The sequence below is a fragment of the Heterodontus francisci genome, chromosome 26 (genome assembly GCF_036365525.1).
Source record: "Heterodontus francisci isolate sHetFra1 chromosome 26, sHetFra1.hap1, whole genome shotgun sequence".
In the NCBI taxonomy this organism is placed as follows: domain Eukaryota; kingdom Metazoa; phylum Chordata; class Chondrichthyes; order Heterodontiformes; family Heterodontidae; genus Heterodontus; species Heterodontus francisci.
In genome coordinates this window covers 66,743,398-66,764,099 of record NC_090396.1, presented here as the reverse complement: position 1 = coordinate 66,764,099, position 20,702 = coordinate 66,743,398, and the positions used below count along the sequence as shown (strand labels likewise).

The 20,702-nt window shown below is 42.0% G+C and overlaps 1 protein-coding gene across 2 annotated transcripts in view; it reads right to left on the bottom strand.

Moving 5' to 3' along the window:
* The window catches only part of LOC137384430 (centrosomal protein of 95 kDa-like), a 54,200-nt gene that overhangs the window by 31,468 nt on the left and 2,030 nt on the right, over nt 1-20,702 (bottom strand). For both annotated transcript variants that reach the window (XM_068058470.1, XM_068058471.1), the window contains exons 2-8: nt 10,173-10,301; nt 9,933-10,040; nt 9,441-9,551; nt 5,410-5,527; nt 3,527-3,633; nt 3,184-3,336; nt 237-520 (exon numbers count right to left, since the gene is read on the bottom strand). In XM_068058470.1, the coding sequence (XP_067914571.1) occupies nt 237-520; nt 3,184-3,336; nt 3,527-3,633; nt 5,410-5,527; nt 9,441-9,551; nt 9,933-10,040; nt 10,173-10,301 (1,010 nt within the window). The remainder of the gene's footprint in view (nt 1-236; nt 521-3,183; nt 3,337-3,526; nt 3,634-5,409; nt 5,528-9,440; nt 9,552-9,932; nt 10,041-10,172; nt 10,302-20,702) is intronic.

The following is a 20,702-nucleotide window of genomic DNA, read 5'->3' as shown; positions in this document are numbered from 1 at the left end:
AAATTTCTTGCATTTGCAGGTTTTCCCCTTTTGTTGTACCAATGTGTAAAATTTAGAAAAGGTGCATAAGTCAAGATGGTTAGCCCAAGCATCTAGTGACAGATACATTTACTGTGGAAGTACAAACATTTCACGATGTGCACAGAACAGTAAGTTTAATGTTGGCTCCACAAACATGGGCAGCAAAATGTAATGACTTATGGTCAAATGTACATACAAACTTTTAGCAGACTCACATTATGGACAATGGATGCTGGTTCCACTTGCTGCCCTCCTGCAACAATCTGACTCCTTTTCTGGGAACTGGGTTGGGCTTGCTGACTGACCATTAATGTTGTATTTGCTGTATGAACACTAGTTTGATAATTGGTCAGATGTGCACGTTGGACTGTAGACCTATGCTCTGCAGGGTGGTAAGGAGACTGCAGGGGAATAGCAGGCCGTATAGGTTCCCCAAGCTGGAGAGCATTAGTGTCTAATGCAGTGGAATGATTTCTGGAAGGCAAGTTGTCAGCAGACCCTTTAAAAAAAAAAGGGGGGAAAAAGTTACTTTTTTAAAAACTTGTCCAGTTCCAAACTGGTTAGCCCAGCGGCCTATAATTCACAGCAATGGTGATGTTTGGTGGCTAATTCAAACAATTTGAAGCAAAAATTATGATAGGTAGTACTGTGCCCAGGTGCATTACACTTGGCCTTCCGATAACAGTCTTACGAGTGTCATCAGATGGACATTTTCAGCAAGGTGCAAGTGTCTATACAGGACAGATTGCATTGACCAGTCTTCATAGATGATCTAGACATCCAAGTCCAGTACCCTGTACCAGGCTTAATATAGTCACTAATGTCTTAATTCAGGTCTTCACAGGAGTAGTTTTGACAATGCTGGCAACCAAGGATACCTGCTGTGATGGACAGACCACCAAAACAAGTCCACCAACAACACTGTAGCATTGGAGAAACAAACAAATGCTTCAAATAGACACTCCAAGCTCATCCCCCAAAGTGCGAGCCAATGCCTTGGGCCAGATCTTGTTGTAGCAGGGCATCAAACAGCATTTTCCATAAGTTAGATTTTCCCCTGCACCCTTCAGCAGCAAAACATTTTCACCCACTAAGTTGCTGAAAGTGCAAGCTAATAACAGTACAGTAAGGGAAAGAGAATCTGGAATTTGAGCGAAGAGCAACCAACTGTGTATTGCCTTAACCAGATTGAAGGATTGAGAAATAAATAGTGGAAGGAATGAGAAGGAGGTGCAAGACAGAATGGGTGAATTCAATGTCAAAAATCAGAGAGCGAGAGAGACACACACGCATACAAACACAATGAAAGTGTACGAGCGAGACGAAAAAAGTTTATTTATTTATTTTTTTTTTAAAACTTGACATTTGAATTTCCAATACCTGAAGGAATGAGGATCCACATTTGTAATAGTTCATTTTAGTAGCAGAGAGGACAATTGGCAATCAGATTGTTAAAAGGGTACTTATGCTACCAATAATGAGACTCCATTTTCTGTGACTTCCATCTACCATGCAGATACACCAACTTCACAACATTCAATGCACATCAATGGCGAGGCACACATTGGAATGCTGTTTTCGCAAAGCTATGGGCGGCACAGTGGTTAGCACCGCAGCCTCACAGCTCCAGAGACCTGGGTTCAATTCTGGGTACTGCCTGTGTGGAGTTTGCAAGTTCTCCCTGTGTCTGCGTGGGTTTCTGCCGGGTGCTCCGGTTTCCTCCCACATGCCAAAGACTTGCAGGTTGATAGGTTAATTGGCCATTATAAATTGCCCCTAGTATAGGTAGGTGGTAGGAATATGGGATTAGTGTAGGATTAGTATAAATGGGTGGTTAATGGTCGGCACAGACTCGGTGGGCCGAAGGGCCTGTTTCAGTGCTGTATCTCTAAACTAAAAAAAAAACTAACAGCAGAGCCACACAACTCCAACAACTTTTGGATGTCTGAAGTTAACCATGCAACTGCTCTTCACTTGAAGTTGCTGTTACCATTTATGCATAAAGAATGGCAAGTGTCTTTAGCCTCAACATTATTTGACATCAAGATCTGGCCCAATGTTTGTGAAGATATTGGATGGCTGAAATGGCAACTTTTCCATTAAATCAACATATGGAATTTTACCAGAAAGACAGTTCATTAAATGAATTTTAAAAAAACAGCAAAGTATAGGATGTAGGCAATGCTGGCTAGGACAGCATTTATTGCCCATCCCTAAATCATAAATCTGACATAAATCAGACTCATTATTACTCTGGGTTGCTATTGCTGCTTTTCTAAAAGTTGGGAATTACCAATTCTGTGAAATTACTGTAAATGTGAAATAAAAATTATCCAATGTAATCATGGATAAAATAAAAAGTCTCAAATAATTATGTCAAATTGCTTCGACAGTAAAGCAGAGACAAACAACTTCTATGCAACACACATCATTGCTTTAGGCTGTTGGTGCAGCAGTTTTGTACCAAAGAACTTGATCCATTGCCATCAATACTACCGAGCTCAGGTGTCTAGATTTAAGCTGGATGAGCAGGTTTCATTTATACTTCATTCCCCCGGAGATAGACTGTCCTTAATAAAAACAGAAAATGCTGGAAATACTCAGCAGGGTGAGGCAGCATCTGTGCAGGGAGAAACAGAGCCAACGTTTCAGGTTAATAACCTTTCTTCAGAACTGGAAAATTTAGAAATTGTCTTGCACTATTATGCATTTTGTCTTTTTTGCCATCCACCCCCTTCCCTTTTGTTCTTTCCTCCCCTCTCCACCTTTCCCAGCCTCTGTACTTGCTTAAAACCAGTTTAACATCTCAATTTTTCCACTTCTGATGAAAGGTCATTGACCTGAAACGTTATCTCTGTTTCTCGCTCCACAATGTTGCCGGATCTGCTCAGTATTTCCAGCATTTTCTGTTTTTATTTCTGTTTTCCAGTATCAACAGTATTTTGCTTTTATACAGAATGTCCTTACTGTTGCTTAGAAGACAAGTAGGGTGGGGAAAAAAATCTAAGGCAGTCTTAGGATTCAAAGTCACAAACTTCTGGGCAAAAAATAATTAGAAGAGTTTCCATCTAGGCAGAAGAATTCTTTAACAAAATAAAAATGTAAGTTGTCACCCACCTAGAGGCACTGTTAATTATAAATAAATATTATTTTTCTACTTACTTCCTGGTTTCAGCATTTCTTCCTGATTAGTGTCAGGTAGAGGTACAGTGGCAGAACTAGCAGGAAAAGAGAAAATCCCATTTTTCCCTTGGTACAATGTCTTCAATTTTTGTTCTGATTGCTTGACACTATTCTGATAAAATTCAGGTAGGTCTCAAGAAAGAAAGAAAAGCAATCTTTTAAAGACCAAAAATAAAATTTGAAAAGCTCCAATAAAAGTAATAATGGAAACTGTATTGTTTTCTTTTTAAATGCAATAACATGTCTAAACATAAAGCACACAGAATATGTAATCACAGACCACAATACTGGGCTCTTACTGTAAAGATTTATCAATGATTACCTGTGCTCTTTCTGTGGCTGTATGTACAAGCAGATTCACCAAGCCGGATGAGCTCATTGGTGGATTCAGATCCATCTCCATCCCATGTGTGCACAGAAGATGATGAGCTAGACCAGTCAAGAACAGTTTTAAATATCAGCATATACATTAAACTATATATTTTAAAATGCACAAGAAAATTCAGATCATAATTTATACCTTCATGCAAGTTTCAACAACCCGCAAACAAAAACTTATTGGCCATTCGGTTGGGGGCGGGGTGGGGGGGGCAGTGGTCTGGGGTAGGGGGGTGGTGGTCGGGGGTGGGGGGGGGTGTTTAGAAGATAGAGCAATACCAAAGAAAACCTGTATTAAACAAGAACTTGCATTTATAATAGAGTCATTATCCCATCCTTAGAACACCCTAAATTACTTCACAGCCAATTAATTTGTTTTGAAATGCTATCACCATGGTTGCTCCCATAAGTGGTGTGATCTTATTTTGGTGGCCCCACATCTGCATGCACAACAACAGAACCCTCGTGACATGAGCTGGATATCCATGTCATTTGCACATTAATCTGCTAAATCTGTCCAAAGACAGATCAAGTTACATTGGGTGAGCCTGATTTGAGTCGCTGAGCTGCTTTATCCCTCAGTACAGTGATAAAAGTACAGAGCAAGTTATGATCAGATTTACAGATCAAATTGATACAACCTATTTACTGTGCAAAAACATGAAAATAGTTTCTGCACTATGGTATGTTATCCCACTTTGGTGGATCATCTGCTTCATAAACTGCTCAAGTTCTCTGCCTTTTCAAAGGCCTTTGACTCCACTGCAGGTCTATTACAAATGATTGACTGCTTTTTAGATATTTAAACTTCTGATGCATTTCTGACTGTTGGTCAAAAGTGATCAAAAAAACTTCCAACACAATTGGTGTGAGGTACGGACATGGCACGGACACGATGGGCTGAATGGCCTCCTTCTGTGCTGTAATTTTTCTATGGTTAGCAATTAGAAACAAACCATCAAATTTCATATTATTTACAGTTCATGATGAAACATCACAAGGCTAGCTCATTAAAATCCATCATCTCAGACCAGTCTTTTTTTTTTAAAACTGTAGCAATAAAAGTTATCCTTCAAAATATATTCCCCCCTCCCCCCAATCCTTCCTGTAGAAAATATTTTAAAAACCTGAAGCATGATCAAACACAGCAATTTGCAAATTAATTTTTGTATTAGTGATGCTGGTTGAGACAGGATTATTGGCCAGGAAGAGCACCCATCCCTCTTTCCAATAGTATGAACATACGAATTAGAAGCAGGAGTAGGCCACTCAGCCCCTCGAGCCTGCTCCACCATTCAATAATTCATGTCTGAACTGATTACTCCACATTTCCATCTACCCCCAATAACCTTTCACCCCCTTGCTTTAGTACCATACAATCTTTTACATCCACCTGAATAGGTAGGTTGGGGGCCAATGTTCCCTGTAAGCTGCACAGTAACTTGAAAGTGCCTATGCTGGTCACACACAAATCAGTCCCTTAAGTTATTGTGCATGTGCAGCTGCGCAAAAAGAAAAAATTTAAAGGGGCCATACACACAAAATAAAAAATTAGTGGGTAAGTTAGTGCAGGTTCATCTTAATATGCATTTATAAAGGTTGCATTTATGACAACAGAGCACTCATTCTGTACTGCATTTTAAGTGACAGCCTAGGTTGCATACTCATGCCTTGGACCCACAGCCTTCTAACTCAGAACAGAGGGTACCAAACAAGCCCATACTGACGCAAAGTAATCATTCACCATTTGCCACATCGAAGCAATTCAGTCATTTCTTTGATTTACCGAAATATAAGTACTCTACAAGCTCAGAAAATAGACCTTACGCTTTTGATGTATGTGCTCCTGCTCCAGGGACCCTCTCTTTGTACGAGTCCCCTAGTTCCTCTTGAAGCACACCTCTAATTACAGATATTGCTTCACTGGACAGCAAGTCAGGATCACCTATTTTAAAATATATTAGAAAAGGGGAGAAAAAAGTCAAATGATGCATTTTTTTATATTTACCGAAATAAAGAGGGAATAAAATTGTTTTATTAATTTTTTCTCTTGCAAATTTTTTCTCCTCCCCTCCTAAAGGAATTACTTCATGCGAAGAACAATTGCATGGTACTAGTCATGCTTTGGTACCTCACCAAATTGGTCACTATTCATGTGAGCCTTGACAGGTTATCTGACTACATGGAGAATTACAGCTGAGCCAATGCTGTTCTCACCAGATATATGCATACAAAAGGTTTTCATGCGGCAACTTGCAGTAGGAACCATGACCAATTTTCCACTTCTAAAGAAGGATATGGAAGCCAATTGTACCACCCCTGTTGCTGTTTCAGCAGAGATCAGATAACTCAGTGCAGATTGGGGATCAAATCCATAGCTTGCCTGGTCAGTATGGCTGAGCAACTAACTGGATAAAAAAAAAAGGTGCTGAGCTCCAAACACCTCACTGGATCAGCATTTTCTACATACAGGGAAGTATAAAAAGAAAGTGTACAGGAAAGGAAAAATTAGAACCATGTAATATTGGACATCAGTTAATGCAGCCATTTCCAAAACCACCAATTTTTTTTTCAAATGGTTCTGCATAAATCCTCGATTGTATCTGTACCTCCTATTCCCTCGAAACTATCCCCACTAACTGATCACTCAACTTCCCCTCCTCACCCCCATGTTAGCTGATACTGTAAATAGCTCTCTCTCTCTCTCTACGGGTGTTGCCCTGCTCGCCTTTAAATGTGCAGTTATAAGCCCTCTCCTCAAAAAAAAAACCTTGACCCCACTGCCCTTCCAAACTACGATTCCATCTCCAACCTCTCCAAAGTCCTTGAATGTGTTATCACCTTCCAAATCCATTCTCATCGTTCCCAGAACTCCATGTTTGAATCCCTCCAAACCAGGTTTCCGCCCCTGCCACAGTATTGAAACTGTTCTGATCAAAGTCATAAATGGAATCCTACGTGGCTGTGATTGTCCTTCACAACTTGTCTGCAGCTTTTGACACAGTTAACTACACCATCCTACTCCAATGCCTCTCTACTGTGATTCAGCTGGGTGGGACTCTTTCACCTGGTTCCATTCTTATCTAATTGTAGCCGGAGAACCACTTGCAATGATCTTCCTGCTCCTGCAGCATTACTTCTGGTGTCACCCAAGCATCTGTCCTTGGTCCCCCTCCTAATTCTCATCTCAGCAACATCATCTAAAAGCATAGCATTAGTTTTCACATGTATGCTGATGACACTCAGCTCCATCTCCCCAACATTTTTCTCGATTCCTCCACTGTTGCTAAACTATTACTGTTTATTCAACATCCAGTACTGGATGAGAAGTTTCCTCCAATTAAATATTGGAAAAACTGAAGCCACTGTTTTTGGTCCCCACTCCAAACTCTGTTCCCTAGCTACCGACTCCATCCCTCTCCGACAACAGTCTGAAATTATGCCAATTTATTTCACACTGGCATCATATTTGACCCAGATATGAGCTTCTGATCTCATATTCGTGTCTTCACTAAGACAGCCTATTTCCAAATCTGTTACATTGCCCATCGGCTGCTGAAACCCTCATTCGTGCCTCCGCTACCTCTTAACTATTCAAACACACTCCTGGTTGGTCTCTCATATTCTACTCTCCATAAATTTAAAGGTCATCCAAAACTGCTGCCCATGTCTTAACTTGCACCAAGTCCTGTTCCCCTACAACACCTGTGCTCGCCGACCTACACTGGCCATCAGGCAAGCAACGACCTTGATTTTAAAATTCTCACCCTCGTTTTCAAATCCCTCCATGGTCTTGCACCTCCCTATCTCTATAATTTCCTCCAGCCCCACAACCCTTTGGAGATATCTACGCTTCTGTAATTCTGGCCTCTTGCGCATCGCTAATTTTAAATCACTCCAACATTGGTGGCCGTGCCTTCAGTTGCCTAGGCCCCAAGCTCTGGAATACCCTCCCTACCTCACTTTCCTTCTTTAAGACACTCCTTAAAACCTACCTCTTTGACCAACCTTTCGATAATCTGACCCAATATCTCCTTTTGTGGCTCAGTGTCATACTTTGTTTTATAATGCTCCGGTGAAGCACCTTGGGATGTTTTATTATGTTAAAAGGCACTATATAAATACAAGTTGTTAACTGTAAAATAAAATTTAGATCAGTATTGCATTCAATCCACTGTAGTACCCAATTACAAAAAGCTTCTGGTAAACCGACAGACACATTAGATAGAATGTGCAGCACAGAAACAGGTTATTAGGTCCAATTGATCAATGCCAGTGTTTATGCTTCAGACTTGGTGCTATTCCATGACCACCTAGGCAAAACTTCAGGAAGTGGGCTGTTTTATACAGGCCAATTTTGGATGTTATTGGGCAAACCCACATGAGCTACAATAAGCACTTCCTCTTATGAAGGAGACTGCCTTTAATGAAATAACATGCATATAGGGCTGAATTTTACAGACCGCCCCACCACAATGTCGGGAGGGCTGGAAAATGCCTCCGGGAGAGGCCTGCCACAGACCTCGACGCTGTGAAGGCCCGGCCCGATATTGCCAGCTGCAGAGAGGCCCCCCTGCCACTCAGCGATGGGAGCCCAATTTAGATATTGTAATTAATTCATTTTATTTTAATGAATTTATCATTACGCGCCCGATCTGTCCCAGAGCAATCTTCGTGCAGGTGGCCGGCACTCACGCGCCTTTGGATCCCCGTCCGAGGAATAGAGGTGGAGCAATGGTGGGTGGGGGGGTGCAGGCAGATTTCTCAGTGTGGAGTGGGCGGGGTGGGGAGATGCAGGGTCCAAGTCATATTATTGGTTTAGGGGATGGTGCGAAGGGTTATAGGGCAATGTTTATGCACTTTGGAGGGGAAAGATCAGCTGAACAAAGCAAGTCTTTTGTAGGGGGTGGGGGGGAAAATGGGAGAGGGGCAAGATTAAATTTATTTAAATCAATGTGCCTTTAAAAATTTAAATGGAACGGTCAGGCTCAAAGCCCTTTATAAAAAAAATTTTTATTTCCAAAATATACTTTATTCATAAAAATCTGCAAAAATTACATTGCCAAAAACAGTTTCAAACAGCACCAAAAAATACAAACATTGCAAGGGAGATCAGTTTCCTTCTATACTATCATGAGTTTCTTCACAACCCTTCCATTTCACTATTGTCATGCCAATTACAGTTTCACATTTACAGCAAATGAAAATATCAACGATACAGTTCGAGGGGTTTCCCATGGATCCAGCCCCTCAGAGCCCTTTATAAATGGCGTCAGCGCCTGCGCACAGGCAGCTGGCGCCATTGCCGGGGACGGTTTACCCCATCTATTTAAATGAGCTTCCACGCTTAATATCACTGCGGCCCGCCATTGTTTTTGCCCGCCACCGATTTTGGAAGCAGGAGTATAAATTTCAGCCCATAGTCTGTCCAAACCTAAAATCAGTATAGGTAAACTTTCAAACTACAGTTGTTAAATTTCAGAAGAATAAGACACTCAATCTCTTGCAGTACTCCATCATTTTTTTAAAAAATCATTAATGAGATGCGGCATTGCTGGCAAGGCCACCATTTATTGCCCATCCTTAATTATCCTTGAGAAGATGATGGCAAGCTGCCTTCTTGAACTGTTGTAGTCCATGTGGTGTAGGTACTCCAGTGCCATTAAAGGAGGGCAGCTGCAGAAAGTACATCAACAGGCCAAAGTTCAGATTTAGGTTTCTTTTTGAAGTTATGTCATAGAAGCTGGTGTGATCAGCTGGTTACAGCGATTAAAACAAATCTTTTCAAAAATAAAAGTCGAACTAGGAAGCTTGTTGTTCTACTCAGGTTATTAAAAAAAAAAATCACAATTACTTACCATGCTGGGAGGAAGCCTCACTTATCTGTTCTGTGAGATATTCTAGCAAACCATCAAAAATTTCCAACAAATTCCGGATACTTTCTTTGTCATTCTGAATAATATTCTCTCCTGGGCAAGAGGGGCGGTGGGGTGGGGGGGTGGGGTGGGGAAGGAAAAAGGAAAGAGGCACTACTTTACATGGATTATATTAGGCAAATTACTTTTCAGTGGCACCTTAATGTTATGCCCACAATTCTAGCAAACATGTTAGTTCTCAAGCATTACTTGGAAGCAACCGTGGATGCAGAACCTTGCACAATTGTTTGTGTTGCCACCAGTGCTATGACATCGGCACTAGAACTCAAAACAAATTCTGAACATCCACAGCTTTTACATGTGAACATAACATAAATATCATACATTCTCTGCATACAAGTGAAGCTGTGAGAATTTTGTTTTAAAGCGTATTTTCCATTTTGAGACATAAAAGTTGCCTCATTTATTACTGACCAGTTATATGCGACAAACTGATTTGTAAGTAGTCCAAAGCCAATGAATCTATCACTGCCTGCACGTTATGGGCATCGTCTTCCTGAGTTTTTGGTGTTGCTATGTAATCTGCAATAGATTAAGAGATCACATGCAAATTTTGCTCATTAAATACAGCAGCATAGCATGTCAAACCTTTGAAACTGCTACAGTACTGAGCAAGATTTCTTTATTATAAATGATCAATTGTGACTCACTTACCTGGGACCTTTTCACCGAGAATAGCTTCATAAAGAGCAATAAATACACCTGCATCACACTCACAAAGCTTTGTCACCCTCTGATTAATTTGGCACTTGCGAAGAAGATTATTGGCAACAGTAACCCAATCTAGAATGAAGAGCAGAAAAAGAGCAAAATTAGCATACAACTTTTTTTTGTGGTAGATTGTGAAGAGTATACCTGTAGACAGGTTGACGTGAGACAGATTAAATTAATAAAGGTGGCATGTATAAATTTTCCACAAGAATATGAAACTTACTGGGTTCAAAGTGTAACTTAAAATGCAATTTCACTTTTAAGAATCAGATCAGGAAATAAGAGAGTATATTTGTAAAAGTTTAAAACTATTGACACCCTCTGAAACACATCTTTATATTCCTCCACCTCTTTAAAAAAACACTTTGTAAACAATGTATAGCTTGTTGTGCAATTTTTTAAAAAAAGGTCAAATTCCATTGAAGCAGAAGTGACTCCATGCTATAATATCAATTGTTGATGTCTAAATTTCCAATTTTTAAAAGTTCTATTCAAAAAAATTGCAAACAGTGCATTGTGACACATTGTAAATTCAGACACATGCAAGTTGTACCAAAAATGACTCAGTTTTACTTTTTCTGGTCAAACCAGTCTTGGACATACTCAAAAGCCGCATGCTATGCTCAAGAGCCTTTAAACCAAATAACTGGACAATTCACAGAAATAGGAGTTAGTTTGTCTACTATGGGGACTACAACCTCATTGCCCAAGGGGCATGTTAGTTACTGAAGCCCAAAGAAGCAGAGTTTGGTGACATTGAAGCTTTGGGAGCCCTTCCCACACAAGATACCCCTGGATTTCAACCAGCTAAAGCCAAGTAACTTACCAGCACAGAGCTTTGTAAGCTTCTAGCCAAGAACACCAATATAAGAGCACTGGCTTTCAGGGTTATCTGCAGTTAAACAAGAGGAATCAGACTCCCAGTCACAGTGATGTGAAGGATAATTTTTGGCCAGGATACTGGAGAGGACTCCCCTGCTCTTCTTTGAATAGCATCATGGAACTTAGGCCTCAGTTTAATGTTTCATCTGAAAGATGGCAATTCTGACCAGTGCAATACTCCCTCGGTAGTGCACCAGCCTGGATTATGGGCTCAAATTTTTGGAGTGGGATTTGAACCCACAATCTACTGACAAGAGGCAATAGTGCTTCCCCACTGAGTCAAGGCCAACAGCTAAATGAATTAAAAGGCAGTAGAGGATGGGTGTAGTTTGAGTCATTTGAATCATAAATTGAGATTATATCCTTGAAGTCACACCAGTGTACTAAAATTTCAACATTTTTTGTAATGTGTTGCAAAGTTCAGTGTTGCATAAAGTAGCCATTGTGATAGCAACTGACAATTACTACATTCGAATGACTATGATCATGTTATAAGGATTAATGATTATGTCACAATTACTGTATATTGAGTAATAAAATCCAGCTGATGACAGGAAATGACAGTCAACACTTATATAACACAATCTAAAAGAACTGCCTGGCATGCATCCCAAATTGATATTAGCAAAGCTCTGGAAGCAGATCATTTCACTGCCCTCAGGGCTCATGAAATGTCACCTTAGAACATTGCGTGCTCTAGCTATTGCCTCACAGCATATAGGTTCATGAACCTATAGAGATTGTGATTGTTAAAGTATCTTGGGGGCTCTATTGTATGTTCACGAGCTGCTTGTTAGCATAAGTGCTTAATTAGAATACTGCTATAAGAATAGCAATAGACACATGTATGTTAATACAAAAGGTAAAACAAAACATGAGATAGTTATGACTTGCAGGTGTGGATAACATTAGGGAAGAGGTAGTAGGAGAAGTGGGACAATTAAAAAAGAGAGGTAATGGGTAATATGGCTAATTCAATTAAAAGAGCAGGCCACAGTCCAAGGCCCTGCTGCCATAGTACACCGAGGGGCTGGAACCGGTGTAAAACCCCTCAGACTGTATGTTTGACATGAAATGTATACTGTAAACAAAACATGTACTTGCAAGTATAGTGAGGCACCCAAGAGTGCCACATACCATATTGAAAGAAATTGAACTATATTGCACTGTCAAATTTTAACTGTTATGTAATATAATTTTACAAATTTTATGAATAATGTATATGATGGTCTGGAACTCACTGCCTGAAAGGGTAGTTGAGGCAGAGACCCTCAACTCATTCAAAAGGAGTCTGGAAATGCACCTCAAGTGCCGTAAGCTGCAGGGCTACGGAAGGTGGGAGTAGAATAGGTGGATCGGTTTTCAGCTGGCACAGACACGATGGGTCAAGTGGCCTCTTTCTGTGCCTTAAACGTTCTATGATTTCTATATATTTTGAAAAAAATTAAACAGCAAGTAGAGGCAGCTATGCTCCCAAGGGAATTGAGACCAGGTGCCTCAACTGGAATGTGATAAAAGGAGTAAGGGAAGACTGGTATCATGGCTCAAGACAGGATGAGGAGGTACCGCTAGCCAGAATCATTAGGCCATTAAGGCCAGTATAAAAGATGCCCCCATGCAACGTCACAACTGGACTGAGAACAGTTTCAACAGTAGAAAAACAACAGCAGGGATTATTAGACCAAAACCTGAGCAAAGCCAGGGTTATGTACATGCTAGCTCTATAATTTTTAAAAAAAATTCTTTTGAGATGTAGGCATCACTGGCAGGTCAGCATTTGTTGCCCATTCTTAATTGCCCTTGAACTAAACAGAATAGCTAGGCCATTTCAGAGGGCAGTTAAAAGTGAACCACATTGCTGTGGGTCTGGAGTCACAGGTAGGCCAGACCAGGCAAGGATAGCAGTTTCCTTCCCTAAAGGGTATTAGTGAACCAGATGGGTTTTTATAGCAATCGATGATGCCGTCATGATGTCATGACAGCATTCCTGAGACTAGCTTACCATTTCTCATTACTGAAATTAGCTTTCAATTCCAGATTTTCATTAATTAATTGAATTTAAATTCCCCCAGCTGCCGTGGTGGGATTTGAACACACCTCCCCAGGGTATTAGCCTGTGCCTCTGAATTACTAGTCCAGTGACATCACCACTGTGCCACAATCTCTCCACAATTGGATGGCTGTAAGTCAATGATTGGTGGAAAGAAATTCAGTGGTTTTGGTTTATTATTTTAAAAAATGTATAAAAAGGGGGGGGGGGGGGTGGGGGTTCTGAATAGATAGAAGGTGTGGAAGGCTACAGGACGATATAGATGGGCTTCTAAGATGGGCAGAGCAATGACAAATGGAATTTAACCATGAGAAGTGTGAAGTGATGCATTTTTGGAGGACCAACAAGACAAGGGAATATACAATGGATGGTAGGACCATAGGAAATACAGAGGGTCAGAGGGACCATGGTGTACTTGTCCATAGCTCACTGAAGGCAGCAGCACAGGTAGATAAGGTGGTTAGGAAGGCATATGGGATACTTGACTTTTTTACCTTCCGGAAGAGCAGTCGAACCTCTTCCAGCGCGCCGGAGTTTTGAACAAAAAAGCCAACGGTGATGTCACAGGAGAGCTGCAAGGTGATTGGTTGGTGAGTCACTGCTGAAAGGGAATAGCTCTAAATAGCTGGGTAAGTATCTCAGGTAAGAAAAGTTTAAAAGTTTAAAGTTTCTTTCAAATATAGTAAGTAGTGTTTTTTTTTTTAAGGGAGTTCTGTAGTAATGAGGACCAGGGAAGAAGTGCCCTAGAGTAACTGATATTATTGGACATTAAGATCTTCCAGAAGGTTTAATTTAATTTAAATGGTTAAGTCATGGCAGGAGATCTCAAAGCCGTGGTGTGCTCCATGTCAGAAGCCGGGAACATTTCCAGTGCCTGGGACCAGCATGTGCACAGGAATTGTGTCCAGCTGCAGCTCCTGGAAGTCCAGGTTCCGGAACTGGAGCGGCAGCTGGGAACACTGTGGAGCATCCACAAGGAGTATCGTGGATAGCACATAGAGAGGTGGTCACACCGCAGGCTCAGACTCCACAGGCAGGAAGGGAATGGGTAACCACCAGACAGAGCAAGAGGACTAGGCAGGCAGTTCAGGAATCTCCTGTGGCTATTCCCCTGCAAAACAGGTATACTGCTTTGGATACTGTTGGGGGGAATGGCTTCACAGGGGAAAGCAGCAACAGCCCAATTCATTGCACCACGGTTGGCTCTGCTGCACAGGGGAGGAGTAAAAAGTGTGGGAATGCAATAGTTATAGCGGATTCAATTGTAAAGGGAATAGGTAGGAGTTTCTGTGGCCGCAAAAGAGACTCCAGGATGGTATGTTGCCTCTCTGGTGCTAGGGTCAAGGATGTCTCAGAGGACATTCTGAAGGGGGAGGGTGAACAGCCAGTGGTTGTGGTACACACTGGTACAAACGACATAGGTTAAAAAAAAAGGTCCGAAAAGCAGAATATAGGGAGCTAGGAAGTAAGTTGAAAAGTAGGACCTCAAAAGGTAATAATCTCAGGATTACTACCAGTGCCACGTACTAGTCAGAGTAGAAATAGCAGGATATAATCGGATGAATACGTGGCTGAACAGATGGTGTGAGGGGGAGGGTTTTAGATTCCTGGGGCATTGGGAACAGTTCTGGGGGAGGTGGGATCAGTACAAACTGGATGGGTTACACCTGGGCAGGACCAGAACTGATGTCCCAGGGGGAGTATTTATTAGAGTGGTTGGGGAGGGTTTAAACTAAAATGGCAGGGGGGTGGGAACCTTTGGAAGGAGGCAGAGGGGGGGGGGGGAGAAATCAAAGACAAGAACAAAAGACAGTAAGGGGAATAAGAGATAGGCAGAGAAATCAAAGGCCAGAATCAAACAGGGCCACAGCGACAAATAGTGGGAAGAGGACAAGTAATGTTAAGGCACAAAGCCTTAAGGTTTGTCTTTTTGACGTGCGGAGCATTCGCAATAAAGTGGATGAATTAATCATGCAAATTAGATGTAAACGGGTATGATATAGTCAGGAATATGGAAACATGGCTGCAAGGTGACCAGGGATGGGAAATGAACATCCAGGGATATTCAGTATTTAGGAAAGAACAGACAAAAAGCAAAAGGCGGTGGAGTTGCATTGCTGGTTAAAGAGGAAATTAACGCAATAGTGAGGAAAGATATTAGCTCTGACGATGTGGAATCTGTATGGGTAGAGCTGAGAAACACGAAGGGGCAAAAAATGTTAGTGGGAGTTGTATATAAACCCCCAAACTGTAGTGGTGATGTTGGGAATGGCATTAAACAGGAAATTAGAGATGCATGCGATAAAGGAACATCTGTAATTATGGGTGAATTTAATCTGCATATAGATTGGGCAACTCAAATTAATCACACTACCACAGAGGAGAAATTCTTGGATTGTATAAGGGATGGTTTTCTGGACCAATACATTGAGGAACCAAATGGAGAACAGGCCATCCTAGACTGGATATTGTGTAATGAGAGAAGAATAATTGACAATCTAGTGGTGCGAGACCCCTTGGGGACAAGCGACCATAATATGATAGAATTCTTCATCAAGATGGAGAGTGACGTAGTTGATTCCGAGACAAGGGTCCTGAATCTTAGTATGAGGTGCGAGTTGGCCATGACGGATTGGGGAACGTTACTTAAAAGGGATGACGGTGGATAGGCAATGGCAAACATTTTAAGAGCGCATGGATGAACTGCAACAATTGTTTATCCCTGTCTGGCGCAAAAGTAAAATGGGAAAGGTAGCCAAACCATAGCTTACAAAAGGAAATTAGAGATAGCATTAGATCCAAGGAAGAGGCATATAAATTTGCCAGGAAAAACCAACAGACCTGAGGATTGGGAGCAGTTTAGAATTCAGCAAAAGGAGGACCAAGGGATTGATTAAGAAGAGGAAAATAGGAGTATGAGAGCAAGCTGGCGGGGAACATAAAAACTGACCGTAAAAGTTTCTATAGGTATGTGAAGAGAAAAAGATTGAAGACAAATGTAGGTCCCTTACAGTCAGAAAGAGGGGAATTTATTATGGGCAATATAGAAATGGCTGACCAACTAAATGCATATTTTGGTTCCGTCTTCACAAAGGAAGATACAAATATCATACTAGAAATATTGGGGAACACAGGGCTTAGTGACAGAGGGGAACTGAAAGAAATCAGTATTAGTAGAGAAATGGTGTTGGGGAAATTGATGGGATTGAGGGCCGATAAATTCCCAGGGCCTGATGGTATGCATCCCAGAGTACTTAAGGAAGTGGCCCTAGAAATAGTGGATCGATTGATGGTCATTTTCCAAGATTCTATAGACTCTGGAACAGTTCCTACAGATTGGAGGGTAGCTTATGTAACCCCACTATTTAAAAAGGGAGGTAGAGAGAAAGCAGGGAATTATAGACCAGTCAGCCTGACGTCGGTAGTGGGGAAAATTCTAGAGTCCATTATCAAAGATTTTATAACAGAGCATTTAGAGAACAGTGGTAGAATTGGGCAGAGTCAGCATAGATTTATGAAAGGGAAATCATGCTTGACAAATCCACTAGACTTCTTCGAGGATGTAACCAGTAGAGTTGATGAGAGGGAGCCAGTGGATGTGGTTTATTTGGACTTTCAGAAGGCTTTCGACAAAGTCCTACATAAGAGATTAGCATGTAAAATTAAAGCGCATGGGATTGGGGGTAGTTTATTGTGATGGATAGAAAATTGGTTGGTGAACAGGAAACAAAGAGTAGGGATAAATGGGTCTTTTACGAACGGCAGGCAGTGACTAGTGGGGTACCACAGGGATCGGTGCTAGGACCCCAGCTATTTACAATATATATTAATAATTTAGATGAGGGAACTAAATGTAATATTGCCAAATTTGCAAAGAACACAAAACTGGGTGGGAGAATAAGTTGTGAGGAGGATGCAGAGAGGCTTCAGGGTGATTTGGACATGTTGAGTGAGTGGGCTAATGCAGGATAAATGTGAAGTTATCTACTTTGGTAGCAAAAACAGGAAGGCAGATTATCTGAACAGCTATAAATTGAAGGAGGGGAATATGCAGCAAGACCTGGGTGTTCTCCAGTCACTGAAGGTAAGCATGCTAGTGTAACAGGCGGTAAAAAAGGCAAATGGTATGTTGGCCTTCATAGCGAGAGGATTCGAGTACAGGAGCAGTGATGTCTTGCTGCAATTATACAGGGCCTTGGTGAGGCGGCACCTGGAATAGCGTGTGCAGTTTTGGTCTCCTTATCTGAGGAAAGATGTTCTTGCTATAGAGGGAATGCAGCGAAGGTTTACCAGACTGATTTCTGGGATGGCGGGACTAACGTATGAGGAGAGATTGAGTTGATTAGGATTATTTTCGCTGGAGTTCAGAAGAAGGGGCGGGGGAGGAATCTCATAGAAACATATAAAGTTCTAACAGGACTTGAGAGGGTAGATGCAGGAATGATGTTCCTGATGGTGGTGGGGGGGGGGGGGGGGGTGAAATAAAGAGTCCAGAACCAGGGGTCATAGTCTAAGGATAAGGGGTAAACCTTTCAGGACTGAGATGAGGAGAAATTTCTTCACCCAGAGAGTGGTGAGCCTGTGGAATTCGCCATCACAGAAAGCAGTTGAGGCCAAAACATTGTATGTTTTCAAAAAGGAGTCAGATATAGCTCTTGGGTCTAAAGGGATCAAAGCGTATGGGGCGAAAGCCAGAACAGGCTACTGAGTTGGATGATCAGCCATGATCATAATGAATGGCGGAGCAGACTCGAAGGGCCAAATGGCCTGCTCCTATTTTCTACATTTCTTTTAGCCGATGCATAGAATACAAGAGCAGGGAGGTTATGAGCTGTATAAAACGCTAGTTAAGCCACAGCTGGAGTACTGTGTACAGTTCTAGTCGCCACACTATAGGAAGGATATGATTGCACTGGAGACGGTGCAGAGGAGATTCACCAGGATGTTGCCCAAGCTGGAGCATTTCAGCTATGAAGAGAGACTGGATAGGCTAGGGTTATTTTCCTTAGAGCAGAAAAGGCTGAAGGGGGACCCGATTGAGGTATACAAAATTATGAGGGGCATAGATAGGAAGAAGCTTTTTCCCTTAGTGGAGGTGTCAATAACCAGGGGACATAGATTTAAGGTAAGGGGCAGGAGGTTTAGAGGGGATGTGAGGAAACGTTTTTGCACCTAGAGGGTGGTTGGAATTTGGAACACACTGCCTGAAGGGGTGTAGAGGCAGGAACCCTCACAACAATTAAGAAGTATTTAGATGAACACTTGAAACGCCATAGCATACAAGGCTAAGGGCCAAGTGCTGAAAAATGGGATTAGCATAGATAGGCTTGATGGCCGGCATGAACACGGTGGGCCGAAGGGCCTATTTCTGTGCTGTATAACTATGACTTCAAGAGACACTGAGGATAAGACAGGGGTTCAGACCAGGGAGTGTAGGCATTTATTACTGCGCCTTTTACCCAAGGCATAAACAGGATAATACAACTTTCAATCATACCATGTAAATTAGTCAGCTATTGTATCAAGTCTCATTTATGCTGAATAATAAAAAAAACACTTCCACCGATATGGGTCAACGTCAAATCATAAACCTTAATAGCCAATCAAAAAAGAAAACCCAAGATTATGCCCTAGAATTCCCACTTGTCTGTCTTTTTCCACCAGCTTCAGTAATTATTGCATGTATACATGTTTAGCATTCACCCTGCTCACCTACATAACACTGCATTTTTCCAAATTAATCATCTGTCAGTCACAAACCCAATCACCCAGCTCATCTAGATCTGCTTGTATAATTGATCTATAGTCTGGTATATAGCATGACAAAAACTTAATAAAAATAGTCAACAGCAACAGTCCCAATAGTGATCTTTGCAGGACACCACTTGTGACCAGTCTCCAAACAGATTCTAACCCATCTCCATCGATCCTTTATTACAATATTACACTTCAAAAGTACATCATTGGCTGTACAGTGCTTTGGAACAACCTGCAGTCACAAAAGCCACTATGCAAAATTACATCTTTCTTTCATCTACACCAGATCTCAATACTGTGCAGCAGATTGCTGCTAAACTTTTCTACCTCAGTTAACAAACTGGTTGATCTTGCAGATTACTGGAAGATTTCCTCTTGATATATAATTAAACATTTTCAATTTTTTTTCCCCATTCATTCATGTGGGCATCGCTGGCCAGGCCAGCATTTATTGCCCATCCCTAATTGCCCTCGAGAAGGTAGTGGTGAGCTGCGTTCTTGAACCGCTGCAGTCCATGTGAGGTAGGTACACACACTGTACTGTTAGGAAGGGAGTTCCAGGATTTTGACTCAGCGACTGTGAAGGAACGCGATATAGTTCCAAGTCAAGATGGTGTGCAACTTGGAGGGGAACTTACAGGTGGTGGTGTTCCCATGCATTTGCTGCCCTTGTCCTTCTAGTTAGTAGAGGTCGTGGGTTTGGAAGGTGCTAAGGAGCCTTGGTGCGTTTAGTTTAGTTTAGAGATACAGCACTGAAACAGGCCCTTCGGCCCGAGTCTGTGTCGACCATCAACCACCCATTTTATACTAATCCTACACGAATAACGTTGCTGCAGTGCATCTTGTAAATGGTACACACTGCTGCCACGGTGTGTGCCAGTGGTGGAGGGAGTGAATGTTTGTAGATGGGGTGCCAAACGGGCTGCTTTGTCCTGGATGGTGTCGAGCTTCTTGAGTGTTGTTGGAGCTGCACCCATCCAGGCAAGTGGAGAGTATTCCATCACACTCCTAACTTGTGCCTTGTTGATGGTAGACAGGCTTTGGGGAGTCAGGAGGTGAGTTACTCACTGCAGGATTCCTAGCCTCTGACCTGCTCTTGTAGCCATGGTATTATATGGCTACTCCAGTTCAGTTTGTGGTCAATGGTAACCCCCAGGACGTTGATAGTGGGGGATTCAGCGATTCTAATACCATTGAATATCAAGGGCAGATGGTTAGATTCTCTCTTGTTAGAGATGGTAATTGCCTGGCACTTAAGTGGCTAGTAACATTTGTGCCACACATCAGCCCAAGCCTGGATATTTTCCAGGTCTTGCTGCATTTCTACACGGACTGCTTCAGTATCTGAGGAGTTGCGAATGGTGCCGAACCTTGTGGAATCATCAGCGAACAAAGATGGTTGGGCCTAGGACACTACCTTGAGGAACTCCTGCAATGATGTCCTGGAGCTCAGATGATTGACGTCCAATAACCACAACCATCTTCCTTTGTGCTAGGGATGACTCCAACCAGCGGACAGTTTTCCCCCCCGATTCCCATTGACTCCAGTTTTGCTAGGGCTCCTTGATGCTATACTCTGTCAAATGCTGCTTTGATGTCAAGGGCAATTACTCTCACCTCACCTCGAGCTCAGTTATTTTGTCCATGTTTGAACCAAGGCTGTAATGAGGTCAGGAGCTGAATGGCCCTGGCGGAACCCAAACTAAGTGTCACTGAGCAGGTTATTGCTAAGAGGTGCCGCTTGATAGCACTGTCGCTAACACCTTCTATCACTTTACTGATGT